At 45.8% G+C, this 25,002-nt stretch overlaps 1 protein-coding gene across 2 annotated transcripts in view; it reads right to left on the reverse strand.

Moving 5' to 3' along the window:
* VPS13D (vacuolar protein sorting 13 homolog D) overlaps window positions 1–25,002 on the reverse strand; it is a 2,979,414-nt gene that overhangs the window by 1,731,292 nt on the left and 1,223,120 nt on the right. For both annotated transcript variants that reach the window (XM_078642819.1, XM_078642818.1), the window contains exon 39: window positions 5,951–6,073. In XM_078642819.1, coding sequence (XP_078498945.1) covers window positions 5,951–6,073 — 123 coding nt within the window. The remainder of the gene's footprint in view (window positions 1–5,950; window positions 6,074–25,002) is intronic.

Here is a 25,002-nt window from a genome sequence, read left to right on the forward strand (position 1 = left end):
ATGAGTACAGCGCCAGGACACTCAGGAGTATCAGTGCGCTTTACAAGTACGTCTACATTTACATTTACATTTACATTTAAGCATTTTCAGCATCCTGTATCCTTTGCATCAGGACCACTTCCATAGAAGTCTATGGCAAGAAGATAAAAGTGCCTGGAACTCGGTGAAGTACTTTTTATCCGACGTAACTACTTCAGAGTCCCGCTGACTGGCTCCCTGTGAGAGTTGGTTGCCTAAAGTAACTTAAAGTAACCGCATTGATAATTATCCAAGCTTTTCTTGAAAACGTTTTAAGTGTTAAATCTGTTGAATTAGCCAATGGTTGTTCGAGGTTTAGTAAAAAAGGAAAAAAAATAAAGGCTATTTACTGTACCATGTAAACGCTGTATATTCGGAACCCTCCAGAGCAGTGGTTCCCAAACTTTTGACTCCTGAGGACCCCCATTGAGTCACCACTGGAAGCCGGGGACCCCCAAGCAATTTGTATGAGTTAAATTTCAAAATTAAAACAGTAATTCGGAAAAAATACACACGTGTGCACACACAACAAATACTCAAAGTACTAAGGATTTTGGGGCCAGATGTACGACCATTTAATTTAGCGCCTCGCAATTGGCGACACATTGTGAGTGGCAAATTGCGAGTCGCTAAATGAAGTGTACAACAGTGTGTTTAACACTGTTTGGGATTCCCAATGGGGTCGCAAATTGCGAGGTTCATTAATATTAATGAGCCTCTCGCAATTTTCAAGCCCATTGGGAATGCCAGCCCTCCCAGGGATGGTGGCCTGCTGGGCTCTGCAGGCCACCATGTCTCGGACTGCTTTTAAATAAAGCAGTTTTTAAAAAAAATGAAGCCTGTTTACCATGCATTTAAAAAAAAAAAAGAAAATGAAACGTTTTTGTTTCATTTTCTAAGGGCAGGCAGAGGTCCCTGGGACCACTGCCTGCCCTTAAAAAATAATTTTGCATGCATTTGCAAAGGGGAAGGGGTCCCCTGGGGACCCCTCCCATTTGCAAATGCATTACCATCTACTTGAAGTAGGTGGTAATTGCGACTGGTTTGCAACCGCAAAACATTTGTACATGGTTTTGAGACTCCCTATTTGGAAGGGAATGCCCCTTCCAAATAGCAAGTTGCAAAACCTATTTAGCGAGTCGCAAACAAATTGGGACTCGCGAAATAGGCTATGTACATGGCTCAATAGGTTTTTACATGCATAAACGGGTTCGCGAACCCGTTTGCGCATATAAAAACAGATCGTACATCTGGCGCTTAGTATTTTATATTGAAGTCATAGCCCCTCTGTCACATGTATTTCATTTGTTTTATAGCATCTCTCATACCATTGTAGGATGTCAGAGCACTTTACATCACACATATATAGAGACATTGAATCATACATGTAAATCAGTGTGTATATAAAATGTTTAAAGAGTGCCCGGTCTGGAAAAGCACAAACTCAGGATTCAGAACATAACACAGTGGCTAGCACTGACTTTAACATTAAAAATGTATTTGCCCCCAAATAAATCTTTTTAGCAGCATCAGAATAATGAATACCTGGGAAAAAATATAAGTTAATAACTGGTACCATGCAGTTTGCAAGCAGCTCTTTGATGACAGTTTATAGGTCCCTCTGCTAGATTACGATTGTCACTTATGAAGTACACAGTAACAAAATAATCTCTGTGACAAAAGCAGTAACCACAAACCTATGCACATAAAATACTGCTTTTTAAGATGCATGATACACGTTCTTTGCAGTAGGCACATTAACCCTCTGTGCTACATTAGTTCAATCAAAGCTGCAACTGAACAAAACTCTCCTCAGCTCCAGCAGGTACATTAATCACTGGCATTCTCTTGACACTTTTATTGTTGCTGGAAAGCTGCTAAATATACAAGAAATGTTTCTGTGCTTTTAAAACTGTTGCCTACGGACCCCCTGGGAATGTGTCACGGACCCCTGGGGGTCCGCGGACCACAGTTTGGGAAACACTGCTCCAGAGGATCCTTTTTGTTGCTGAGCAAGTGTTGCCTTGGAAACTACAACGTACAGAAGTGCTGACATTGTGCGTTCTCGGCAGTGGCGAATAGATCTAACCAAGGTTTTCCCCAATCTGAGACTTTGTGCCAACTCCAGATTGCAATGCCCATCGTGATCCGCTAGCCATTGATAGCTGAGTTAGTTCGCTCTGGCGTTCAGAGAGCTGCGATGTTGAACCACCAGAAACATGCCCTGATGTTTCAGCATGTCCAGAGAAGCAGAGCCCCTTGATACAGGGCCCAGGAACCCACCTCACTCGGTTTGTTGCAATACCACATGGAGGTGGTGTTGTCCGTGAACACCTGAACTAGCCTTCCCTTGATTGAAGGAAGTAAGGCTTTAAATGCCAGTCGGATCGCTTTCAGTTCCAACAGGTTTATGTGGAACTGAGACTCCGATGGAGATCAGAGTCCTTTGATTTCCACCTCTCTCAGATGACCACCCCAGCCGCAGAGTGATGCATCTGTCACTACAGTCCGCTATGGGTGGAGATGGATCTGCCGCTGACCAAACTGAGGTTCATCAGCCACCACTGCAGACCTCTTGCAGTTCCGTCCGATATCTGGACCTGGTCAGAGAATTTTCCCTGATGCTGTGCGTACTGGGACTTCAGGTCCCACTGCAGACCCCCCCCCCCCTCAAATGCCAATGGGCATGTGTCACGAGCAGGAGTCCCTGAGGCCCAGCAGCCTCAGAGTCAGTGTCACTGAAATCCAGGATAGAGGCTGAAACATTGGAATCATAGCTTGAATATCCTAGACTCAAAGTTCAGGAGGATAAGCCCAAACTGCACTGTGTCAAGAACAGCTCAGAATAAAGGAAGTGCCTGAGAGGGAGTCTGGTGTAACTTTGGCACGTTTATAGAGAACCCCAGCGAATGCAGGAGGTCCGCCGTAGTCTGGCGATGGGAAATGACTGCCTGGGGCAAACTCGCCTTCAAGAACCCATCATCGAGGTAGGAGAAGACTGGAACCCTTGATCTCTGTAAAGTGTGCTGCAACCACCATCTTCACCTTGGTGAACATCCGAAGGGCGATGGTAAGGCCAAAAAGGAGCACAGTGAACTGATAATGCTTATGGTCCACCATGAACTGTAGGTAACTTTTTGTGGGCAGGCAAAACGGGAATGTGGATGTACGCGTCCTGTAAGTCTAACGCTCCCATCCAGCATCCCGGGCTATGGCAGATAGAACGTAGGCTAACTTGAGCCTCTTGAACTTCATCTTCAGGAAGAAGTTGAGAGGGTGCAGGTCAAAAACACGGTGGAAGCCTCCGTCTTTCTTGGGCACTACAAAGTAGCAGGAATAACAACCACAAACTACTTCTGGTGTATGCACCCTCTTGATGGCTTTTTTGGCCAACGGAGGCTGAACTTCCTGACAGAGCAGAGAGGATTTCTGCCATTAGCCAGTCTGAGGATGGTTGCATGCGTGGCGGGGTTTCTAGCAATGGGAGTAACTCCGCTAAACAATTTATACCCACTAGTCCGATGTTATAGATTGCCAGAGGGGCAGGTGATGATGGATCCTCCAACTGGGTACCCATGATGTCACAAAGGCAAATTAAAGTGGTTGTGAGGCTGCGGCTGTCCGTGTGGGGGGAGGGGATGTTCCCACAAGTGCTGTGGGAACGGCATCCGTGGCCACATAAGGACTGGGTAGCCTCTTGGCCTTGATGGCTGGGCAGAAATGGACACGGTTGGTATCCCCTACCGTAGCCACAGAAAGAGTTAAAGGCAGAATGGAGTTGGCCTGGGGCCATGGAGGTGCCCAAGGACCTGGCAGTAGCCTGGCGGTCCTTAAGGCATTCCAGAGCTGAATCTGCCTGCTCTCGGAAGAGATGGTGCCATCAAAGGGCATTTTTCATAAGGGATGTCTGTACATCCCCTGAAAAACCAGCAGATTTGCGCCAGGCGAGGAGTCTGCGTGCCACTCCTAGTGAGTCGGCTGTATCCAATGTAGAGTGAATGGTGACCTTTGCAGTGTCTCTACCATCTACTCCAGCCTATGCCAATATGGTTAGAGCATTCTATGGGACCATGGGCAGCACTCTCACCAAATCCTAAACCGTGTGGGTGTTTCGTCCCGAAAAAGGCATGCAGTGTTCACCGACTGTAGTGCAAGTCTGGTGGAAGAGAACATCCACTTGCCAAAGGTGTTCAGCCTCTTGGATTCCCTCCGGTGATGTGCCAGGAAACAAGCTAGAGTTGAGCTTCGATGTGGAGGCCTGGACAACCGGGCTCTCTGGGTTAAGGTCCTGGGTGATGAAAGCTGGGTCCCCAGGAGTGGGGTTGATGGCAGCAGGCAATTGTCCTGGGCACAGGTGCCCCAGTGCAGACATTGGGCCAAGACCGAGCAGGAATTCAGTGGGGGCTTCATTGAAAGGGAGGGTAAGTTCTGAGGGGACGGCTAAAGGTTGAAGCATCTCTGTCAAGACTTTTATCTTGACTGCCACCGAGGGCAGCGTAAGGTCTAGGATTTCAGGTGCCCTCCTCAGCACTATGGCAAATAAAGCCACTTCCTCTGTGGCCACACTAGGACGAGAGACCAGGCCAGTGTTTGGGGAGGTGTCCAGACCACTGGCACCCGCCAGTTCTTCACACCAGTTGTCCTCAGTCTCATCACGGAGATTAGTATAACCATAAGGATCCTCATATCGTCCCCAATCAAACTCTTTTTCAGCCTTGTCGAAAAAAGGAGGCACTGGAGTCGACATCGGGTGACAGCGATCTGGCTCCGTATCGGGGGCAGGTATGATTATCGGGTCAGCACTGCCATGTGGCATCTGCAGCACCGGGAATTACATTGCTGGAACAGGTACTGGAGAAGGTTGCGGTCTTGGGAACGGAGTGATTCCGGATCCATGGAGCCTGACTAGTGCCGATGGCGGCTCGCCAGTGTAAATCCAGTGGTGGTACCTGTTGAACCCATGGGGCCTGAAGGCGTTCCAGAGGGGTTCGCCTGCCCAAAAATCAGATGCATGACCTCATGGAATTTGTGGAGGTGGGTGGGAGTCGCTCCGGCTCCAGAAAACTCAGAGAAGTGCGGAGCGGACCAAGAGGCAGGTTCTCCGTGGGAGCTGGGCCTAGAGTGACATTGTTCCCATGTCTCATCTGAAGATTTGGACCAGCGCAGTTAAGTAGAAGAGGGCTGCCACTTTATTGATTACTTGGTCTTCTTTTGGGACTTAACCGACAACTTCGAGCATGATGATGAGTGCCTGAAATGACTCAGTGAACGGGCCCGGTACCTTCTTCGCAACCAGGACCTGGAGCATCGTGGAGGCGACCGGTGCTGGGAGTATAGGAACTTTAAGGAGCACTCCCACAGTGGCTTGGGTATCATGGTGCAGCAGTCCTCACAAGTCTTAGAGTCGTGGTCTGGCTCCAAGCACCAAAGACAAACCAGATGGGGATCTGTTCACAGACATCTGCCTGTGACAGGAACCACAGGGTTTAACCTCACCGTTTTTTGAGGGACATCCTATCCACACTGGGAGACAAAATTTTGAAAAAAGGCTCAACAAAATGTCGGCAAATAATTGCCTGGCGGTAACTCTCTCCAGATATGCTCTGACTAGTGCGGAAAGAATAGTACTGTTGTCAGCACACTGTGATGGCATCCTTATAGGCACCACGCATGTCACTTTCAGCTCGGACAACACGGACGTGGAGCCAAATGCTGCAAACTACCGGCAGGTACAGGTAATGCTTGATAAGTTTCCGGATCCAGTCTGATGCCTGGGGATTATTCTAAGGTAAGCAATCTGCAGCTAGAAGTCAGATGAAGGAAAATGTCTAAAAAAACATGATGTCACAAAGTGGCTGCTTTTAGCACTCAACTTTTAATGAGACTCCATTCTTCTGGAAAGAGAAAAACATTGAAGCAATAGATAGCTTACTTTGTCCTAAGTCTGGAGGATCCACAGAGGAGCCCATCCATTCTTCCACCTGTGGCATGTCTTGCTCCTTTTCCTGTTTACAGTAATCAGCCATCCATGAAGTCTTAGTGTTAACATACTGCTCTGAAATGATAGTTTAAAGACAACAAATATAAAACATCCATCATTGCAAATCAATTTTTTTACAGGCAATAATACTGGGTACATTTATGGAACTAATTCAACAAAGAGGTTAAAAATAAATGTTCCCCATGGACATACTTTTCATAATATTTGCACACTAAGTCACCACAGATATTCACCAACAGACAAACTTTATCGCACTGTATCAGATTACCACTCCATTTATTTTTAACCTTTCGGTTTATTGGTGCTCTGTCCCTTTAGAACACACGAGCCCCTCTCCTTGTTTTTCAAGACTAAATCAACCGAGAAAGTATTTTTCATAACTTATTCTTAAATACAAACAACCCACTTCAGTCTGGTTTTATCATAAAACACTCCACAGAAACTATTTTTGACTTGTCTACAAACTCTCTCCCACCACCCTCCATATTTACGTCCCCCAATCTTGTTCAGTCTCTACTTGTATAAATCTTGGAAGAAATATATCCGAATATACTCCTAAAAACAATGTCATCATTAGATATAATAAGTAAAGTCTTCTCCAGGTTTCCTATCTTGCCCACCAAACATACCCCGTGTCCTGGCTTTTGGCTACCTCTGTGCCAACATATACCTGTGTCAGACATCTAAGGCTCCATTCCCAGCATCCATCATTTTCCTGAACTCCCCAGAAAACAACATTGCCTACGTTGTATTTGCTTTCCACTTCTTTGCAAATGATGGCACTAATTTCACCCTCTCCCCTTCAGCAAATAATCCCAACTTTCATTGAAAACTCCCTTTCGCCTACTGCTCCTGGATGATCATCCATCGTTTCATGCTCAACCTGACTGAGATTATTTCCTTGGACTCATCAGTTCCTACAGAACCATGCCATCTTGTGTACTTGTGACTCAATTGTCTGAAATGTTTGACCCTGCATCGATTTGGAAAGGGACAATACCAACAACTAAAAATCTACAAGCTCTGCACAACCATATCTTCCACAAAGCTAACAATCAGATTATTGGGCTAGTCTTCAAGTCTTTTTGATTACCTAATCATTGTTTGTCTCCTCCCAAGGCATCAAGAATTCTTCATGTTTTACCTGAATCTTGTTTAATCTTCCACTTTCTACTGCAATATTCTCAAATGCTATCAGAATGGCGGTTTCAATATCTATCATAGAATACTGTAAAATTCCAAACCCATCTGCAACAACTTGAGAAATTAGGTAATTTTCCATCCTGGAACCCTCGTGCTACATGAAATCTCAGCACAACCCACGTCCTAGACTCTTTCACATGGAGGCTCAAACAAAACACTTTGTGACTTTCAAGGCAATGTCCAGGCTTTGCAACAAGGAAAAGAAGAATAGCAACACAGAGATCCCCCATGATCACACTGCAACTCAGAAAAAAAGAGGAAAGATGGTGTTAATTGGGAAGTCCTAAATAAGGTAACAAAGGACGACTGTGCTCATAAACAACAGGCTATCAAGAGGCAAATCTTTATTCTGAATAAATAACAACCAGGGTATGCACGAAACATAGATAATAAAATAAATGTTGTAAGGCATGTGAAATAAAGCAATTGGAGGACCACAAAGTAACAGTGGAACACTGTAATTTCCTCAACCATAATTTCAGTTAGAGATACGGTCTGTAAAAGGTCCATATAAACTGATGTGGATTCAGCAACCTGGTTTCAGACCAGATAGGGACATGGACTCCGTCCTATTTATCCATACGAGAAGGGGGTTGCTGTGCTACTTCCTTGATCTAACATCAGTATTTGACACAGTACACCACCAGACTTCTTCAGAGGCACCACTATCCTGGAATATTGAGCAATGCACTGCAGTTGATTGCCTCCTACCTCAGAGACAGGAAATGTATGATATTCCTACTTCTTTTCGCATCAGCTCCTCACATCTACGCTGTTGAGTTCCCTAAATATCCACTATCTCCGCTCTCTTAATCAGAGTCTACCTCACTTCTTTATTATACCTGATCAAATACTCCAATCTCCTATGGGAGTTATCCTTAAAATGGAAAGGCCACATGTCTTACATGAATCTGAACTGGATGAATGCATCTGCACCAAAGATACATGAATATTTAATAATCACCTGAAGCATAACCTTGAAAACGGATCTCATGACCTCTGAACAATGGCACAAACATCAAGCCATAGACATTTGCCAACGAAACATGATGTCCCTTCAAACACATTCAGATAGATGAAAAAAATAGGACTGATCATGGATTCAGCCCTCCCAGATACTATGTTAACAAAGCCACATGAAGCATATTTCACACCAAGAAAATCTTATGCCGGACATATCTATAACTTGTCTTGGATTCCAACAAAATCTGTAGGTCATTCTCACACCTGTGATATCCAAGCCACACAACATCAACAGCATCTAATTTGGCATGCCAGGATATATTATATGTAAACTACAACAAATTCATAATGCTGCAGTAAAACTACTCCTCGACCTACACCCCAGGTACAGTTGTCACCAATCCTACAAGAATGCCACTGGCCACCAGTAGAATTAAGATATATATTCAAAGTACTATGCATAATACACAGAGCCTCCACCCAAGGAAAAGGACCACTGTACCTTCAAATAAAACACGCTGTACAAAAAAACACAAGATATCTCCACTCCTGTCTAGGCCTTTGGATCGCTATACTGCCTTACAATAAAGAATGCATTGGAGGATCCTCTCTTTTGGTTCAAGCAGCAAAACTTTGAAACTCTCTACCAGTCAAGATCTACTGCATCCTAGAACTCTTACGTTCACGAAAAAGGTGAAATCTGGCTGTTCTTAACACAGCCACTTCCAATCACCAACCCAACACCCTAGAACATCATATTCCAGTAGATTACTGCTGCTGGCTACAGACTTTAGTCAACTCTCTCTCAAAATGGGATGGTCGCTCATCACTCCACACAGGCTTCACTCAATTAATGTGATCACAAACACCAGATGTTAGAGGGGATGTAATCAAAGTGGGCAGGTGACACACATACTATGGGACTGATATCGAAAGTAACTACGTTTTTGAAGAAGGCATTGAAAGAGATGGAAGAGATAACTGATGTTAATGTCTCCTATAATCCAATCAGCAGTATCTTAGGCTGGATGCCAGCTATAAAGGGTCACAAAGCAGGCAGATGAAAATATTTGCTGAGTGCTTAACTGTTGGCTGCGAAACAATGCATGATGAACACCAATCCCCTTATAGCACAAACAGACAAGATTAAACTATTTCAGAATGGCTCTATGAGCCAATGTCTAGCTCAGACAGCTGCAACCAACCCCCCTACAGCAACTGGACAGGGAGACTGAACACGAGGCATACTATACAAAGACCTACAAAACAATGTTAGCCAACAGAGGACTCTAACTTAGTCAGACACTGTAGGTTCTGGTAGCTATATACCCAGACTTTCACTTTTCTCACTACTATGGTGATCCCATAGAAAGACAGTATCATAGTCACCTGGTCAGAGCTTTGATCCTGGTTTCCCTCCTCCTAGTTCCTGTCCACCTTATAAGGCAGCAGTGTGGTCCATCTTAATGTAGAAACAAATACAGAAATTGGACCAGAAACACCCTTATAATAACTATAAATACCAAAAATAGACCTGAAGAACTAACCATGCCTGTCAGTATATCTCAAAATGTAACTAGTGTGTCTTTCCCTCACCAAAGTGCTAAGCACACATCCCATAATATGAGACCAGCACCTTGATAGACATCACACATGATATTGAAACACTTCCCACTTAGGCCCTCATTAGAAGTTTGTCAGAATATCTTGCTCCCATGTCTTTCTCTTACTTGAGTGTTAGACAAAGTTTCAGGTCTAGATGGACCCTGAAGAGGGCAATGCCCTCTGATCCTGATTTAATTAGCACACTTAAAACATCTACTACAGACTTTTTTGTAAATAACATCGGCCCAACCACCCTAGATTTTGTCTGGGACGCCTTTAAGACAAATCTTCGGGGGCAGTTACATAGTTTGATTTGTTCAATAAATAGGGTAGAGTCTTTGGAATTTCAGGAGTTAGAGAAGGAGATAGGGATGCTGGAGAAGATGAAGCTTAGCACCCCCCAGATATCTAAGCAAGAATTGACCCGAATAAATGAAGATCTTAAACGTCTCCATCAGGGCTATAGGGGGAAACTTGAACTAAAAATCAAAGCTCAGCGGTCAGCCTATAATATGCAGCATTTCGAATACGGGGAAAAAGCAGGGGCCTTTTGGCCTGGAGGGCGTGGGTAGATTGCACCAAAAAAAACATTAATGAGCTAATTATAGACGAGAATGTAGGAACTTCATGTAAAATAAACATGAAACATAAAGACATGCAGAACTGTCTTCTTTCCCTGTTCTCGGATCTATACAGGGAGGAGATCTCCCCCAGTCCGGAGAACATTCAGGATTGGCTGAGACTCAAAAACCTATCAGTTCTTACTGAGAGTAGTCAAGCTGCCCTGGATGCCCATATTACGCAGAGTGAGGTATTGGCTCATATTAAAAAGGTTAAGAATAATAAAGCTGCCGGAATTGACACCTTACCAGGTGAAGTGTATAAAATCCTACAGGAAGAACTGATTCCAAGATTATGTGAAATATTTAATTTCGTGTATAGTGCAGAGGGGAGAGTACCTAAATCTTGGAAGGAAGCCACAATTGTTCTTATTCTAAAGCCAGGAAAAGATCCTCTCAGGGCTGACTCATATAGGCCAATCTCCCTGCTTAACGCTGATTATAAAAATGTTATGTCCATTTTGGCAGGGAGAATGGTGAAGTTAGTTCCACAGCTGGTTAATACAGACCAAAAGGGATTCATTCCTGGCAGATATATACAGGAACAGACCCTGCAGTTGATTGGTAGCATTGATCTCGCTGTGGCGCAGTCGAAGCCCTTGGCCGTGGCAGCATTCGACGCAGCGAAGGCATTCGACCGTGTCTGTTGGGCCTTCCTGCGGGAGGTCCTAGGAGCAATGGGTCTAGGCCCAGTTTTCATACAGACACTAATCAACTGCTATCAGGGTCCCTCAGCAGTGATCTTGCTCAACGGTGTTGTGACATCAAGTTTTAATATTGCAAGGGGAACGAGGCAGTGTTGTCCCATCTCCCCCCTAGTTTTCGATCTATACATAGAACCCCTCGCCCAAGCAATAAGACTTGATGAAGCAATTGTTCCGTTCAGCATTCATTCTTACAGCAGCAAGTTGGCTCTTTACGCGGATGACTTGCTGCTGTACACCGACAGTCCTGCCGAGGTTCTCCCAAGAGTGGAGGCCCTTCTTGAGGAATTTGGCTCGTATTCAGGTTACCTTGCAAACTCCTCTAAGACGAATGTAATGATCTGGAATGTCAGCAATTGGACGGGAAAAACAAGTAGTGAATTCAGATACTTAGGAATAACAATAGTAAACAATTTAGAAGATATCCCGAGGATCAATCTTAAGAGGTTATCTAGGGAGATTGATCGCTTGTTTTTAAGATGGGCAAAATTACCCCTTACAATATATGGTAGGGCAAAATTGGTAAAAATGGTTATTTTGCCAAAGTTGACCTACCTTTTTAGCACCATCCCCCTTGAGTTTCCACACAGAGATATAAGTAGAATACAAAGGAAAGCAGGAAGTTTCATTTGGTCCAACAAAACGGCTCGGCTTTCATGGAAAAAATTAAGAAGCACGCCCCAGAAGGGGGGCCTGGCCCTTCCTGATATACTTTGGTATTCCTATGCCTTTCCGTTTAAAAATATTCGGGCATTACTCTATATGACAGGGGGATCTAATTGGGGAGGATTTTAAGTGTGATGGTTGCTTTTGAAGGAGGCGGAGAGGGTTTTTTGTATAAGTTTGGCGTGCCCAGATTTTTTGAAAAAGGTCCGTTTGAAGGTTTTGACAGCTTCATTGAACCTGGGGTACAGGCTCATGAAAATATGGGGGATAGGCTACTATTCTGGTTTTGCTCCCATTTGGGATTCACCAGGGTTACCCGATTGTTTAAAGGATAGCCTAGCACTCCCCATTAAGAAAGCTGGTCTTCTGATCTGGTCTGATCTCGTATCCACCAATGGGATTCACCCCTGGGAGGTCTTAAGGCTAAAAATAGGTGATTTTTTTCAAGATTTAAATATCTACAATTAGCCTCCTGGTACATTGCAGAGAAATCGCATATAGGTGGAAATTGGGAAATAGAACTTCAATGCCAGAATACTCACCTCATAAAAAAAGAGGTCGTTTCTAGTATAGGAAGATGCTGGAAGCGGATGAAATAGCTGTCCCTTTAAAACATGCAGTCTGGAATGCGTCAGCCTTGGAGACTGTGGCTGTAGAAATGTTCGAACCCTCTCTGCAGATGCTATATAAAGCTGTTAAACCCGCATCCTTAAAGAAGAACCACTTTTATGTAATCAATAGGCTATACTATACCCCCAAGAAAATTGCTAAATTTGCTCCTCTCACATCTTCCAAATGCCCTAGATGCGATTCCACCCAGGCTGATGATTTGCATATATTCTTTGAGTGTGGGGTTTTGAAGGAGTACTGGCAGAACGTGAAGTGGGCGCTTGGTGCTATTTTTAAGGCCAATCTTAAACTGAATTTATCCTTGATAATATTCGGCGTAGATAACAATCCCCTGACTATATTGACTGCAGCGCAAAAAGGTTTACTAATGTATCTGATTCTTATTGCCCGGAGAGAGATCTGTAGGCTATGGAAGGATCCCCCCCCCCGCTTTATGAGAATTTGCTGCGGGCTGCTCTGGCTATGGCCCAGCTGGACTTGGGGCATTCGAAAAATTATGGGTGTAACATCTGGGTCCAGCTCCTGGACTGGGGCAAAGAGATGAGGCTGATTTAAGATCTAAGTCCAATGATTACACCAGACTTTGTACAAAGAAGCGGATCTGGTTAGGCATATAGACAATGCAGTTGCAGAAACCCTGGGCGCTTAAGATCGAAGGTTGGTTTCTTGCTTATAGTTGCAGATGCTCTCTGGTGAAATGAGGACTTAAAAAAAAAAGAATTAAAAAAAAAGAAGTTTGTCAGAATGGAGTGGATTATTTACCACACATGGTAAATACTATTACTGAAGGGTGAAGAATTTCTAATGTATGGTATATACCTCAACAGAAAAACAAGGCACAAATGCAAAATGGGTTTTTAACACACCAAATTCTTCATGTTTGTCTATTTTACAGGAAGTTTCCCCTGATGAAGTGTCTGTATTGGACACTGATGCAAGGGCGGGTACTGTGGAGCGTATAACAGGAAACGGGTGTGCCCAACAAGACGGTGCAACTTCATTAAACAAGCAACTGTTGCAATTCAAGAATCAGAAATCTCTGGAAATTTTCAGTCATAAAGGAACACTGCTTCAATGACTAGAGCTTGCCTGAAGCAAATATAACAAACAGAGCACATGCAAGAGGTGTGATCAAACTAGCATGTGTCAGCCAGAGATGAGCAAATTCCTCCACCAACCATTGGCCAACAAGGGCGGAGGTATAGCAGTGGGCTGGGGATTCTAGAAAATGCAGTCTTCTGTGGGAAAAACACCCAGCCTGCCACCAAGCCCTACATGCTTCTGCAATACAAGTACATTTCTGAAATTTTCTGAAGTGGAAACTAGTATTGATATACGTCAAAAGGCCAGGACTTTTGACAAAAAAATATGGATCTGTAATGAAAAGCAAGTTCTTAATATTGGTCAAGAGCCTGGAGGTCCTATGTCATAGGATTGTTGTTCAGCATTGGCAGGTGGCCGGCATGAGAGCGTAGGGAACAAACCATGATTGACTTAACTGGCATACTGTAACAACCTTGGGCTTGCAATCTCTACAACTAGACCCAAATTTGAAGGAAGAATACCCATGTAGTTTCTATTTACAGCAAAAGTTTGTGTGTGCTCGATGCTATCTTTATGTTCATGTCCTGAATCAAATCTATATTTTTAAGTATAATCTGCTACCATCTATTCACACATTCTTTATTGAGATATTAATAAATGTCAGAAAGAAATACATTCATATAAGATCTATACACCTCTGGAACATAATCCTGCAGAAAGCTCTGCCGCATACACCTTAAAAGTTTGATTCGGACTCTCAAAAAAACAGAATAAGGCCTTCTGCTAATATAGTGAGCACCTGGACAACTGACACACATGTATGAAATGATGGACAATGGGGCCAAATATGTGATAATCGTGCTCATAGGTTTCAAAGGTGTATTAATTTAAAATTCTCTTCCAGGGGTGAAATCGCTATACTGCCAATGCAATGCAATAGAAAAATTACCTTTTGCTGTAGACATTGGGTGTCCTTATTTCATGCCCCTGTAGAATACTTTAGGAGGCTTAAGACCTATACTCATACCACCTCAACATTAAGGTTAGGAGTGCTTGAAAATATTTTCAAAATCCATATGAAGAAAAATGTCCCAGAAAGAGAAAGACTCATGTCTAATGCTGTTCTTTCCTGGTTCTCTTTCTACCATGATGGGAAGTAGTAACCAAGAGATAAAAAGCCCAAGATTGTAGCTAAATGTTCACAAACTATGGAGAATGTTCTTCTCTTCAAAAGTAATTTTAATCTTGAAATACTGTTTTGGAGCACAATATGGGGTCAAAACTGTCTAACAAATATTTCTAAGGGCAAAATGAAGATTCTCAAATACCTTATCATATATAGGGAAATACCTTATAGGATATATTCTATTAGCACAGTTAACATATAGGGTAACACAGCATGCCGCCTACAACCAATCAGAGCCGTCCGCAGTCCCATGGTGCTATAATTTGCGGCCATCAGCATTAGTAAACGAAGTGGAACAGGACTGAGTTTTGAATATGTTAAATGAGACAAGACAAAAAACCCAAAAAAGCAACCCCTTCCCCATCCTCCTTCCTTTCATCCTTCTTACAAAAAGAGATACAAGCAGCTGTCAAATAGCGTGAAACAAGGATCCCCATCCAGTCAACATCAAATAAAGCCCATCAACTCTCAGAGGGGAAGGTCTCGAGGATCAATCGTAAAATTCAGTGATTGGACGGGCATGTCAATTCCCGAAATTCCATCTAAAGAATACGGATAAAAGGGGCCCACATCTCTGAATAAGACGAACCCCCAGGAGTAACCGCCAAGGATAGCTTCTCCATTCCTAAGAGGGACCATAGGTGAGCTGCGTTCACGCGAGAGGCCTCTGATTCCCTTTAAGGGAATGCAGGGGGAACGTCAGCGCATTCAGCAGCCCCAAGAGAGTGTATGCTAGAACTTGTGGAATGGTAATTTTGAAGGCCAGATCGATGTCATCTAATACTTGTTCCCAATGTCTGGTAAGTTTTGGACAATGCCATAGGAGGTAAAGGAAAGTTTCGGAACTTCCACAGCCTCTCTAACAATCCCCAGATTCTATTTCTGGATGTGACTTGGGGTGTAGTACCAATATGACGCAATTTTGTGGGACTTTTTGGTGTTTATTATCATGCATGGTGAACCCTATAATGTATGTCCTCCGACTCCTTATCTGAAAAGGATCTACATATTTCGGCCTCCCATCTCCTCTGGCCCAGAGTTCGGGGTCGAGGCGCATTCTTACCATGATGAGCACAAATCTCAGAGTCAATCGCTTGTCGTCTGCTTTAAGAAACAGCCACTTTTCAAATGAAGTAATCGGACGGCCAGCCTCCCGTCACTTGTCAGGATCCAACACCCAATGGTGAAATTGTAGGAACAGACAAAAGTCTGCCTCCGTCAGGGAGTAGCCAAGTTTGAGTTGGTCAAACGGAAGGAGACCATTCAAGTCGAATAAGCAACCTAGGTGCTTACAGCCCCATTCTATCCATCCTCAAACGCCTCCCTGTTCCATCCCAGGGGAAAGTCTGGATTGGCAAAAAGAGGTGTCACGGATGAGGGAAAAGTGGTTAGGCCAGCATTGACTGCCACAGCATCCCATACGTTCTGGCCGTGCTCATCCCACGTGAGGAGTATAGTCGCCAGCAGCAATGCTTCTTTATGTGAACGGTGGGTGCACTTTATCTATAAGATGGCAATTGTGTTTAGTGTTATCTCCGCATTGACAAGAGTGAATAAAGCTTGATTGGTCCGAATCGATGAGTCCCGGCGTAAGGGGTTGGAGACGGTGAGCCAGGACGCTTAAGAAGAGTTTCGAGCCTATGTTCAGGAGTGAGATGGGCCTTTAAGACCCACATAGGGTCGGGTCTTTGCCTGGCTTGCGGATCACTGAGATGGAGGCCTCCTGCATAGACTCCTTCAGAGTGCCCGAGTTAGGGAAGGAGTTATAATGTTGCGTGAGCAAAGGCGCTATATCGGAGCAAAAGGTTTTGCATAACTAGGCACTGAAGCCTTTCGGGCCAGGAGATTTCAAGAGCTTCAGACGGGCAATAGCCGATATCACCTCTTCCATGTGGATTGGACGGCCAACCGCATCTGCCTCAGTAGCTGGAAGGGGAGTAAGAGTAGTACCCTTAAGGTAGTCCAGACAGTCAGCGGTAGGTCCCTCTGCCGTCTAATACAATGAGGCATAAAAGGCCTTAAAGGCAGCTGCAATACTCTAAGGATCCCTGACCACTCCATTGGAGTCCGTAGCAACAACCCAGAACTGAGCCAGCATACTTCTTGCTCCAAAGTCGGTGCGCTAACATGCAACCACTCCGATTGTTACCCAGGTAGAATCTGTGTTTAAGGAGTAACATAGCATTTTCAGTCCGGTCAAGATCCAATCACCCCTGCTGCAAGCGTTCCTTCACAAATTCCTGACACACCCTGGGGGCAGCCGATCTCTTATGGATGGCCTATAGCACGGAGACTCTCCTCTCTACGTCTCCCCGCTTGTCACTACGCCTACGATTCTCAGCCACCGCAAAAGCGATGAGCTCGCACCGGATGTCTAGCTTCAGGGCTTCCCACACCTAAGCTAAGGACGTCGTCCCATTGTCATTAAGGGCCAGATAGTCTTTAAGCACTGCTTGAATCGCATCCACCGTAGTGGAAGACTGAAGCATAGTATCCCAAAGTCGCAGGCCCGAAGTCTGAGAGTCGGAGGAAGGCAGTCGAAGTGTCAGGGTTATAGGTGCATGTTCAGAAAGTGAGCAGTGCTCAATAGTGGTATTGGCCACATGATCTAACAGAGCTGGGGAAGCTAAGAAGTGGGCAATTTGAGGGTACACGCTGTGCGCTGCAGAAAATAAGGTATAATCCCTGTCCCCAGGGTGTGACCAACACCACAGGTCCTACAACCCGCAATCTGCACGCCAGCAAAGATCCTCGGGCCAGAAAGCTCCGGTTTGGGCAGATCTCTTCAGGAAGAAACTGAAAACCTGGCTGTTTAACCTCTGAAAAACATCCTCAGTATCAAACAAGTGAGTAATACAATACAGCGCCGAGACGCCTGCGGGCAATTGTTCGCGCTTAATAAATTCTAAAAATAAATAAATAAAATAAACAAAACGGTGCAGCCCTGAATCCATCACCAAATTCAGACCCACCCCAGATACGTCTGGAGTTTGGAGGACCCTAGCCAGAGATTCTATCAGGAAGTTCTTTTGATGCTCGTTAGGTGCGTAAACATTGGCAAGGGTGAAGTGGTAGGTAAGGGCAAAGAGGCGACCCCGGTCTCCACTATCGTGTCTATTACCTCCCCAAGAAAATGCTTGGAAGAGTATGGCGACCTGCCCGTCTTACTGGGACTAGAGGACCAATATTTCTGTGGGAACGCAGGGACTGCATCCTGTGGACATCTTTAGACATCAGGTGAGTCTCCTGAAGGAGACAAATGTCCCCACCTATGTGTTATAGGAGTGAGAGGACAGTTGATCCCTTGATGGGGTTGTTTAAGCCACGCACGTTGAGGCTTAGCAATTTAAGCTCCAAAGGTAGTGTGTGGGTAATATTTGCTCTGGTCGGGCTACCCACCGGGTCAACAAGACAACGGGAATCGATGAGCAGGCTTCAAAGAGAAGCCAGGAACCACTGGGCAAGATATCTCCTACAAAACCACGAATCCCCCAAAATAAAGAGTAATTAAAGAAAACAGATAGGCAGTCAATCAACATGGTAACATTAGCAAGAGAGTGGAAACAGCAGGAGGGTCCTTGTCGCCCGCCCCGCCCTCTGAAGCCCACCCACCGAGACCATGCCGACAATCAAAACCCGGCAGTGTCCACCCCATTCCCAGACAGGGAGGGAAGAACAGCCGCATGCTCCTGGGCTATGGTATCCGAATAAGGCCCTCCGGAGTAGATCTATAGCAGGTCCTGAGCCGCCCACGCGCAGCTGTACGATCGCGGGTGGGCTGTGACCCTTGCTGTGAATGATCAATGCCAAGGACCTTGCAAGCTTTGGAGAGAGACCGAAGCTGAAAGGTCTTGCCCTCCAGTTGGAAAATTACTCAGAAGAGATGGCCCCAGGAGTAGGGAATTCCAGCGTTCCTTAGGTGAGCCGTTAACGGGCAGAAAGCCCTTCTTTTATTGCAATTTAATTGTTGCCAAATCTTGATAAAGCTGGGGAGTGTGGCCCTGAAACTGCAGTGGCTGGACACTGCATGCTTTGTGTAGGATGGCCTCCTTAGTTATTAAATCATGGAAGCAAACCAGTATGTCTGCTGGCGGTTGCTTCGTCGCTCTAGGTGACCCAACTCGGTAGCACCAGTCAAGGTTTATCTCCTCTTCTGCCGGGGTGCCCAGAAACAAGTGAAACAGCGCTTGGACATATTAGTCTAGGTCGGACCCCTTAGAGACAGTCAGCACCCCTCAAAGACCTCTTTTTCAGGTCTTCTGCATGCGCTTGTAAGTCAATCTGCTGCTCCTGGAGGCAGATTACTTCCTTCTGTAAGTTTTCGATTTCTCCGTCTCTCATTGAAGAGCCATTCTCCAGGTAAGCCACATGTTCTCCCACCTCATCCAAATCCTGCGTACCTCCTGCAGGTTCGAGGAGAGATCCTTCTTCACAGCCTGGAGATCCTCGTGGAGGGAGGCAAAAAGGGACTCAAAGAATTCATGGGTAACGACGCTTTCAGAGGCTTCACCTCTACCCCCAGATCCCGATTCCGCTACTTCTCACTGGGGGCCTCCCGGCAGCCTTGATGAACATATCCCATAGTGTGCAGACTTTTTGGACTTAGTGGAGGCTATACTGTCGCGTTCCACAGAGGAGTCCGCAAAGATATACAGGATGCTATTTAAGCCAGCACTGTAGCCAGAAGTCCTTAGGAGTGGAGTCTTAATACCAGATGGACCTGCACCCATCCACACCAGGCCCTCAGATGCCACCAAACCCGATCCGCTGGGGGTCGCAGGTAGTCAGTGCCTGGGGAGCCGAGACCAAGCTTCTCCAGCAGCCCCAAGGGGCCACGGGCACCAGTTCCATAAAGAAGGTCACGCAGAATGCCTCATAGGCTGTCCAATGCCAGCTTAAACCCCCCCCCCCTCCGTGGTGGCAGGTTCTCTGTGGCGAATGCGGGAGGGCCCAGAGCCTCAAAACCCTTCCCTCACTCAAAGGACCCTGCCGGGCCACTCACCTTCAAAACCAGGTATGAAATCTGGAAGGTCAGCTGAGCGCTAACACCCCACTGTGCTCACAATAAGAGGTCGCCCTGGTTACTGGCCACAGTTCTGCATCTGAGCCCCATGTCTTAGGAGGGTCCAAGAATTTCGCTATGGCCTGTGCCTCGCCACTCCTGTGCCCCTGCTCCACCGAGGCTGGGTAGCACTCCTCGGCCTCCCCTCAGCAAAGGCCCGGGCCCAGCAATCCTTCCCTTAGGCCTGAATGTTGCCGGGCATTAAGCCGGACTCCCTCGCGGTAAAGACGCTGCCCCTCTGGTGCTGTGGGGCTAGGAGCCTTCCATTGGGGCCCAGTCGATTGGCAGATACCGCAGTAGCTCGATACAGGCAACTTGATGGGACACCAGTTGGGGAGGCTCCACTGCACAATAAGAGCCCAGGGGTCGTCACCAAGGGGCAGAGAGCTCTCATTGTGTGCCCTGCAAGGGCTGGGGGAGCTTCACGGCCCCAGTCCCAGAAGGGACTCCTTTCCAGCGTTGCCAGGCGCCAGGGTCCGGGCCCCAACCAGACAGGCCCACAAGACGGTGCCAAGCCGTGTATCCCTCGGATAGTGGGAGCAGGAAGCAGCAGGTCACCAAAGCACCACAGTATGCGTGTTCCTGCTGCTCTGTCTTGCGCGGTCTTCGCTTGGATGTCCGGATCCTTCGCTCGCCCGTCACTGGGTTCCACGGCCCACCATCGCTGCTGGTTCAGGATGCCCATGGGCTCGGCCTGGCTGAGAATCTCAGCGGGTAGAGCCTGCGAGCAAGGCTGCACCGCAGTATTCCGGTTACTGCATCAGCCATACTCCGAAGAACGCAGCCTCCGCGTGGGTGTCCTGTCCTCCAGCCCGGCCTTCACCTTGGCCTGCGGATCATCACCGCTGCTAGTTGGGGCTGCCCGTGGGCTCAGACTGCCCCCCGGCATGGAGTTCCGATGGGTGGGGACTGTATGCTATGCTGCAGTAACGGTGCGGAAGATCCAACACACAGGCACGTCTACTTAAGCCACTATCTTGGCCACGCCGACCCGGAAAATACATTTTAAATGAAACCTAAGACACAACCAACTTAAATGATGCTCCACTGACTTGCAATTACTTAGTTTTATTGCAATTAAGTGCCACTGCTGGCTCAGACACTAACGTTTTCAACTCTAAAAAACACAGAAAATCACCAGTTATAGTTATCTCAAGTAAGTATAACTCGTGCCCTAAGTTAACTATAAGCCGTGTGCCCACCATACAGTTTTCTCATCAATAACTTCATTGAAAATCTTGCAGTGGTATTATCAATGATGTCTTAGAAGATGTCATGAGTGATGTATTATGTCGGGTATTTAGGAGTGCATGGGGAGGGCATGAGCTATACTTACCTTAGGGCACGAGTTGTAGTTGCTTGAGATAACTATAACTGGTGAATTTGCGTGTTTTTAAAGTTTTAAACGTTTTGTTGTTACTGAACATTTCACTTAACTATAAAGTTACCTTTTTTGGGGTTTTTTCAGTGAAATACTAGTTTTTTCTTTTTAAACATAAAGTAATATTTTATTACCATACACAAAGCCAATTCCTCGCCGTTTGGGCAACCCAAACGCAGGCAGCCAACCGTACACTGTACATGTCCTTTTCGCCATGCAAAGGGCCTGTCCGCAAACCACCTGAGGCAGCCATGTGAGGTCATAAGCAGTGCACTGAGGAGGGGCGTAAGCTATAGTTAACTTCTGTAACTATAACTGCTGAAATTCTATGGTTTTGTGTGCGTAGAATCTGAACCCAACTGTAGTGTCCCTATAAGCTGTGGTATTTACAGTGAATTTCTAATTTTTTTAAATGTTATTTCCTAACAATAACATCTCTGTAATCTTTGTTTTATGTGTGATTTTCACAGGTTTATTTTAATATAAATTTGCAAGTTATAAATACATTTATTCACACATTAATTCTTATTATATATTTTAAAAATAAAAATAAAAAAATGAAGGTAAGGTAAGTTATGTAGTCTTTCTATAAATGCAATGCATCAAGTCTTTCTATTTTTTATTCATTTGAAGGATCCGCAGAGCTGTTCCCAATCAAAAGCACAGTAAAACAACACATTTAATACTAATATATGCTACTGCAATTTTTATAAGTGTATCACTGCCTGTGTGGGAGTGGCTGTGTGAGTGACCATGTGGGTTTGTGAGTGGCTGTGAGTGGCTGTGTGGGTAGGTGTGCGAGTGACTGTGTGGGTATGTAAGTGGGTGTGTGAGTGGCTGTATGGGTCTGTGAGTGGTTGTGTGATTGGTGTGTGAGTAGCTGTGTGGGTGTGTGACAGGGTATGTAAATAAGTTTGTGAGTGGGTGTGTGAGTGGGTCTGTGAGTGGGTGAGCGAGTAGCTGCATGGGTGTGTGAGTGGTTGTGTGTGTGAGTGGGTCTGTTTGTGGGTCAGTGAGTGGGTGTGTATGTGGCTATATGGTTGTGTAAGTGGGTATGCAAGTGGGTGAGGGGTTGTGTGAATACATGTGTGAGTGGCTGAGTGGGTGTGTGAGTGGTTTTGAGGGTCTGTAAGTGGGTGTATCAGTGGCTGTGTGGGTGTGTGAATGATTGTGTGGGTGTGCAAATAAGTCTGTGGGTTTGTGAGTGCGTTTGTGAGTGGCTGAGTGGTTCTGAAGGTCTGTGAGTAGGTGTGTCAGGGGCTGCATGGGTGTGTGAGTGGTTAAAGCCAATAGAAGCTGGAAGGGAATGAGGTGGAGGGGCGGGGGGACCAAATAAAAATAAAAACTTACCTCCTCACAGCCGCCGTGGCTGTCTCTCCACCATTGTCTCTTCTTCTCCAGCTAGTCCCAGAAGCACCCAGGCTAGCCTAAGACAATCACAATGCTGCAATGCAGCGCTGTGATTGGTTTAAAGGCCTTGGTTTGGCGCTCAGACAGGCAATTGTAACCTGTGCAAGTTCGCATGAGCGTTGGCCGGCCCAAGACGACCGGCCAAATCGTCATGCACACTTGGAGTGTGCAAACCACTCCTCCCAATCTGCTAACAGCCCTGCACCGCCCTAAGTCAGCCCAGAATCTACGAAAAATAAAATGATACTAACGATGTTATAATCATTTTATTTTTCCTGCTCTGAGAGCAGTGGTGCGACGCTCTTCCGCCTCAGGGGAGGAGCCGCCCCTAGTTGAGTGGGTGTGCAAGTGAGTGGCTGTGTGGGTCTATGAGTAGGTGTATGAGTGGTTATGTGGGTCTGTGAGTGGGTGAGTGGGTGAGTGAGTGGCTCTATGGGTGTGTGAGTAGTTGTATAGGTTTGTGGGTCTGTGCGTGTGTGTGAGTGGTTAAATGGATGTGTAAGAAGTTGTGTGGGTGTTTAAGTGGGTGTGTGAGTGAGTGTGTGAGTAGGTGTGTTAGTCTGTGAGTGAGGGTATGTGTAATTTTACTGGGGTCTGGATCTGCGGATCTGGCGCATGGCACACAGGGGGTTGCACTGAGCACTGCAATAGATCAGCGGACCCTCCGGCGCTCACAAATAATGTTTTTGGACAATTTATTGTCCATCAGAGGTCCAAAACAGACCACTCTATCAGTCCCATGGAGTCTGGGTACCTCTAACATGACCCCTTTTATCACTATAAAAAACATTTCTCCCTGGGAACCAAGTCCTGATACACAAAATGGTGGACACGACTTTCCTCTCAGGTTGTGGCCAGCCAATCAAGCATGGAACTGCTGCAGTGGAGCCATGTCTCTAGATAAACTTAAATCTTTTTTTTACTTTAATAACTCCGAAACTGAACAGACTTACACCAAATTACAAAAAACACTCTTTCTGGACCAAGGTCAGGCATTCTGCCAAATTTGGTGTAATAGTGTTGAAGGACTGGACTATTTAAGGCCCAGCGGTGCCAGGGAACAACACCTAAAACCTTCGTGGGATACCTGTTCTGGCGCACTAAAGACAGAGACACGGGAGACTTCCTTCGGCGTCAAAGATCAGCGTTTATTACTGCAGGGAGGCAAAAGTCACGAGAAGTACAACAACATGTAGTTCTGAGAGTCTGCTTCAAATTGCATATGTGAGTCGCTCTCTTTTATACAAGATTTTACCATTGCACAACATGTGAACAAAAGGTTACAACCCAGTTCCCACAAAAAGGCTTCAAAAGGGTCGCTTTCATGTATTCAGAACCCCGGAACATAATTACATTAACATCACCAGCTCCAACTGTAAAAGCACATCTTCTCACCATTAGGTACATTCCACTTGAGTTGTAAATAGGCAAGAGAAAGAGACAAGAACAGCTGCAAGGAAGTCAGACAGCAGGGAAGAAGTTAATATTGGATGCGTAATCGTAGCTTAAAAGGGCTTGATCCCAGCATGTGCGAGGCTGAAACAATAGACCGACCGGGCAGAATCACCTTCGATCGGAGGCAATTGCCTTAGCAGTGTCCTTCCCCTAGTTATAAAAGACGCATGAAAAGGCATATGCTTCTTCCGTGAAGCTTGGGAACAAAAGGTCACGATGCGGACAGTTGCCTGTTCGCTGACTACGTGAGGGCAAGAAACAAAATGGATGCCGTATCTAAAATGGAACCCGAGGGTTCATTGGAAAAAACCTGTAAATGAGACGAACTCTTCTGGGTAGCATGGCGATACCGCGTACACTTACTAAACTCGTCATTTACGGTTCATAGATACCACACTCGTCCATATTCGGCGATGCCCGAAACGTCGTAACGATTTTCACGGAACCTCAGTGTTCAATGGTTCGGGCTGTAGTAGGGTCTAAAATCCACATGGGAAATTACATTGGCAAAACGCGTTTTGACCCCCTCCTCCCCTTTTTTCTCGGCCCTCTTGACTGATCACCCCGAAACTTCCCCGACAGCAGCTGGAGCGGCTGGCATACTAGTTTTGAAAATCTTGGGAAGGTTTGTCCAACAGTATGAACGTTATTAGCAAAACAAGAAGTGTTCTTTCTAGGGAAATTAGGTCCTAACTATATCTAGGTATTGAATATGCTACTTACCAGTATGCATCTGTTCTTGGCATGTAGGGCTGCTAACATTCATATCTTAGCATTAGATCGCCGCCTAGTGTTGGGCTCGGATGATTGCACATTGTTGTCCTGGAAGAGTCTTCGAAGTATCCTGAGATAGGTGGCTCCTCCCCTGGACTACAGTGCGCATGGGCATCGGCTCCATCCCCAGATTGTTTTTCGCCATTGTGGCAGAAGATGGAGTGAAAGTGTAAAGGATGTCCATGCTAATGAATAAATACAATAGTATATCTGCAGCTGCGACAGGCACCGGGGAGGAGGGCGGGCGATATGAATGTTAGCAGCCCTACATGCCAAGAAC

The sequence above is a fragment of the Lissotriton helveticus genome, chromosome 5_1 (assembly GCF_964261635.1).
Source record: "Lissotriton helveticus chromosome 5_1, aLisHel1.1, whole genome shotgun sequence".
Classification (NCBI taxonomy): domain Eukaryota; kingdom Metazoa; phylum Chordata; class Amphibia; order Caudata; family Salamandridae; genus Lissotriton; species Lissotriton helveticus.